The following is a 5,065-nucleotide window of genomic DNA, read 5'->3' on the forward strand; positions in this document are numbered from 1 at the left end:
CCCTTAACCCAGCAATGACCATGCCCCCAAGTGCCACACCCATCACAGTCACTAAAAGTCCCTCCAAAGTCTGTGTTCTTCCATGGAAATACTTTTCAGACAAAAAATTAGGAATCTTTTCCTAATATTTTATCACTAAGAGGGGCACAATTCTGAAGGAGACAGGCTAGCACAGCACTGTACAATTTATAAAATCATTATTCTAATCTGGACAAAAATGTGAATGAAATCTTTCAGCTGCTGTTCCTTGGGAGAATTTGGTCTTTCTGGAAAACGATTGTCTAAGCCATGCTTGGCAATTAGCACCTCTGCGGTTCTAATTAGGCCCTAATTAGGCTCTAATTTCACACCAGCAACACCAAGATTTGCTTTTTGGAGAATCAGAGAATCAGGGTTGGAAGGGAGATCAAATCCATCCCATTCCCATGGCAGGGACACCTCCCAGTGTCCCAGGCTGCTCCAGCCCCAGTGTCCAGCCTGGCCTTGGGCACTGCCAGGGATGCAGGGCAGCCCCAGCTGCTCTGGGCACCCTGTGCCAGGGCAGATTCATTCCCAAGATCCCGTCCATCCCTGCCCTGTGAGGGACGAGGCCCCGGCTCAGGAGGTGAAGCTGATGAGTCCGTGGTGCTCCGTGTGATTCCCGATGTTGCCTCACGGTGATTCCCACACGATGGCCATGCCAGGCTCTGGGGCAGCACTGGGATCTCCCAGATCCATCAGCTTCACCAGCACTGCTCCTGCAGCCTGGCCAGCCCCTGTGGCTGTGCACAAGGACCAGCAGCTCCCCGTGCCCACAGCGGGCACCGCTCGCATCGTCCCCCGCGCCGCGCGCCATCCTCGTCCCCTTTCCCTAGGAAGATTTCTCCTCAGGGATCTTCCTGGATGGCTGCTCCACGGCCAGCTGGTTCTCCAGGACACAGCAGAGCTTGTAACTCTCGAGGACCTTGGCCTGGATGTACTCCCTGTCCTTCCTGTGCCAGACATCCGTGGCGATGTAGGTGTTGTAGGGGTCGCGGGGCCCCTCGAGGCGCCGCGCCCGCAGGTTGGTCACCATCACCCCCACGCTGAAGAAGCCAAAGAGCCCCAGCATCAGCAGCACGTAGATGATGGCCAGGCTGTCGCTGGCACTGCTCTCCTGGGGAGCAGCTGAGCTGTTGGAGCGTTCCAGGCACTCCTGGAGCAGTTTGGAGAGGAGCAGGTCCAGGGCCGTGGTGTTCGACAGCGCCAGCATTGGGGATTTCTGTCCTTGGCAATTCTTCCCTCCTTTGGCTGGAAAAGGATAAAAGTCAGGGGGTGGCATCAGATAAATGTTGGATTCAGCTCTTTTCTGACCCAGAGATGGGGTAACTGAGAGGTGTTTTAAAAATCTTTATTCCATTTTTTGTCGCATGAGAAGGATGAGACAATACAGATGTTATAATTCACAATCAGAAGCCAATTATTTCCTAATTACACTGCACTATAAATGTTTCTTGGCCTTCCACCTTTAGCCCTAAAGCCAATCATCTAAAATTACCCCTCATGGGTCCTACTACATTTTATCTTTCACAGTTCTATCTCTCTAAACTATCCAGTCTTATTTGCAAGGCCACCTTTTGAAACATTTTTCTAGCTCCATTTCTCTTTCAGAAATGTCTGTCCTATTCCAGAGCATTTCTAAGTCAGCATTTCTTGTCTCAAGGTTTGCATAGAGGTGCACACTGAGAGCTCTCTACAAATCCATTTCTCACATTTACCCCTCTCTCTTTAACAGAAAAAACTTCTTTGATGAATCCCACAGATAAAGGTGGGATTTCCTCTGTCTCCCTTTCCTGGTTCCCCTCCTCAGTGAGGGATTTGAGAGCCTGGTTGTGAGGCCTTAATTTTAGCTTTCATATTTTTCAGGGCTTCCCACAGCTGTAAATCCACGATAGCAGCTCAGCAAATCCTCCTCCAGAACACTCAGCCGTTGTTGTGTGGGGATTTGGAGGAGGAAGCTCCTCAGAACCATTCCTAATCCGTGCAGGCTGAAAGGGAGCCCGGGGCAGGGGTGACACCGGTGGCAGGGCACGGTGGCAGCTCAGGGAGCTTTTCCAGGAGCTCTGCGTGGGAGGGAGCTGGGCTGGGAATGACCCTGCAGGAACAGCAGGTACCTGGAGCCTTCCTGGGCTTTGTTCGTGCCTTGCTGGGGGAGAAAAGCTGCACAAGGAGCTGCTGAAACACACGGACAGAGCCAGGGCTCTGCTCATGTCCCCAGCGTCCCTCAGGAGGAGAACATTCCCCTGGAGTACTCACAACCAAGGGAACACAGCTCCTGCAGGCATGGAGGGGGTCTCACACACAGCAATTAATTGTTAATTAATGACCCCTCATGCTGATCCTCACTGTGAACTCTTTATCTGAGCAGTCACGCGTCTGAGGTTGAGAAATTCAGCACAGGCTGGGGAATTCTTGTGGAATCATGGAATGGTTTTGGATGGAAGGGACCTTAAATCCCACCCAGTGCCACTCCTGCCATGGCAGGGACACCTCCCACTGTCCCCAGTGTCCAACCTGGAACTGAACATTCCAGGGATCCAGGGACGGAATTCCATCCCAGCCCTGCCCACCCTGCCAGGGAACAATTCCCCATTGCCAAGATCCCATCCAGCCCTGCCCTCTGGCACTGGCAGCCATTCCCTGCCTCCTGTCCCTCCAGCCCTTGGGAATTTTTCTCTCTCCAGGTTTTTGCAGCTCCATCCCAGGCCAGGTTGGACACTGGGGCTGGAGCAGCCTGGGACAGTGGGAGGTGTCCCTGCCATGGCAGGGGTGGCTCTGGGTGGGCTTTGAGCTCCCTCCCAACCCAAACTAATCTGGGATTCTGGGATTTTATGGCCTGGCCCTGATCCCTGCAGCCCTGGGGTGCCAGAGCTGCCAAAGCCACCCCAGGTTCTGAGCCCAGCTGGGAGGGAGAGCCCAAGGCAGCCTCAGAGAGCTCCTGGTGCCTCCCTGGGAGCTGAGGCCATGGGAATGTCCCAGCAGAGCTGCAGGGTGGCTCTGGACTCCAAACACAGGGAATGGCAGCTGGGTCTGGCTCCTGATGCAGCCGTGGGGGTGGCAGGGCTGGCTGGCACCCCCTGACTGGCACTGGCTGCTCCCCAGCAAAGGCACAGCACAGGGCTTGTGTGCTCCAAAGGGGCTGGATCCTGATCCCAGAGATGGATAATGATCCCAGAGCTGGATAATGATCCCAGAGCTGGATAATGATCCTGCAGCCTGATCCTGATCCCAGAGCCTGGGAACTGATCCCACAGACTGGATCCTCATCCCACAGCCTGGTTCCTGCTCCTTGACCCTGGATCCTGATCCCACAGACTGGATCCTGATCCCAGAGCTGGATAATGATCCCAGAGCTGGATAATGATCCCAACAGCCTGATCCTGATCCCAGAGCTGGAAAATGATCCCAGAGCTGGATAATGATCCTACAGCCTGATACTGATCCCAGAGCCTGGGAACTGATCCCACAGACTGGATCCTGATCCCAGAGCTGGATAATGATCCCACAGCCTGGTTCATGACCCTAGAGCTGGATCCTGATCCCATAGCCTGAATCCTAATCCCAGAGCCTGGGAACTGATCCCACAGACTGGATCCTGCTCCTTGAACCTGGATCCTGCTCCTTGAACCTGGATCGCGCTCCCAGAGCCTGGATCCTGCTTCTTGAACCTGGATCCTGCTCCTTGACCCTGGATCCTGTTCACAGAGCCTGGATCCTGCTTCTTGAACCTGGATCCTTCTCCCACAGCCTGGATCCTGCTCCCAGTGGAGGCCACCCACCCCAGTGGGCACCTTTAGCTCCAGCCCAGCCCTTCCTGCCCTCTTTGGGCTGTGCTGATCTCCAGGTGCTGCCAGAGGCTGCTGCTGCCACCAGGGTTTAAATGGGAAAAGGGAATTTTCTGTCCTGGAATGCACCTAAAATCTGTGACACTCAGCTTTGGAGCTCAACAGGAATTTTGTCCTCCAGCATTGGGAGCTGCTGCAGAGAGCCCAGAGGAGGCTCCAGGATGGGCAGAGGGATGGAGCAGCTCTGCTGGCAGGAAAGGCTGGCACAGCTGGCATTGCTCACCTGCACAGGAGAAGCTTTGGGCTGAGCTCAGGGTGGCCTTGCAGGGCCTGGAGGAGCCCCAGGAAAGCTGGAGAGAGACAATGGCCAGGGGATGCAGGGACAGCACACAGGGAATGGCCTCAGACTGGTAGATTTCCATTCCAGTCCCCTCATTTCCCTGTGATGGAAATGAGGGGCTGGGATGGAATTCCATCCCTGGATCCCTGGCAGTGCCCAAGGCCAGGCTGGACACTGGGGACAGTGGGAGGTGTCCCAGGGGTGGCACTGAGTGGCCTTTGAGGTCCCTCCCAGCCCAAACCATTCCAGGATTCCATAAAATCTGACTCTTGGCTGCCTCTATTTCTCCTCCCTGCTGAGGTTTCAATGTGATTTCTATCACACAATCAGAGCTGGATGTGCAGTGACACATTGTAGCAGCATTTCTCAGCTCTCCCACATCAGAGCCCCCCTATTTCCATTTCCACCAAGCAAACATCTCCAACCCTCTCTCCTATTGCTGCCAAAAGCATCAGCAGCCAGCCCCAGAAACCCAGGCAGCTTGGAGGAACACTCACCTTTAGAAAACACAGCTCTGTCTGCATTTCCTGTGGTTTGATGACACAGAAATAAATCCTGTGCCACTCAGGAGCAAAAACCAGCCCAGCACATCACCCACCTCCCAGACTCTCTGCCTCCCAAATGCCCTGGTGCTCCTGCAGGGCCGTGAAGGATGCAGTGACCTCCCTGGCTCGTTTCCCTGCCATTCCTTCAGGGATGAGTGGCTGTGACACCGTCCCCATTGCACAAGGGAGCCCCATTTCCTCACCCCACTGCCGGGAATTTGGCAACCCAGGGCAGCATCCAGGGCACTGCTCGTGCCCCAGCTGGGAGGGATCTGCAGCTCTGGGCTCTGCAAACGCCTCCTGCAGCCCCCACCTGGCTGGGAGAGCCCCTCCTGCCCTTCCCTGCCCACCTGGGCAGCACCACCACAGCTCCTGGC

General features: G+C 55.1%; 1 protein-coding gene across 1 annotated transcript; it reads right to left on the reverse strand.

The window, feature by feature from the left end:
- Nucleotides 1-850: 850 nt before the first annotated feature.
- Nucleotides 851-4,829, reverse strand: KCNE1 (potassium voltage-gated channel subfamily E regulatory subunit 1). The gene is given in 3 exon segments (XM_054293810.1): nucleotides 851-1,269; nucleotides 4,641-4,709; nucleotides 4,712-4,829. Coding segments are annotated over 3 exon segments (606 nt in total).
- Between the last annotated feature and the right edge of the window lie 236 nt (nucleotides 4,830-5,065).

The sequence above is a fragment of the Melozone crissalis genome, unplaced genomic scaffold, assembly GCF_028551555.1.
Source record: "Melozone crissalis strain CALT ecotype California unplaced genomic scaffold, PUWL_Pcris_2 ptg000187l_1, whole genome shotgun sequence".
Lineage (NCBI taxonomy): Eukaryota > Metazoa > Chordata > Aves > Passeriformes > Passerellidae > Melozone > Melozone crissalis.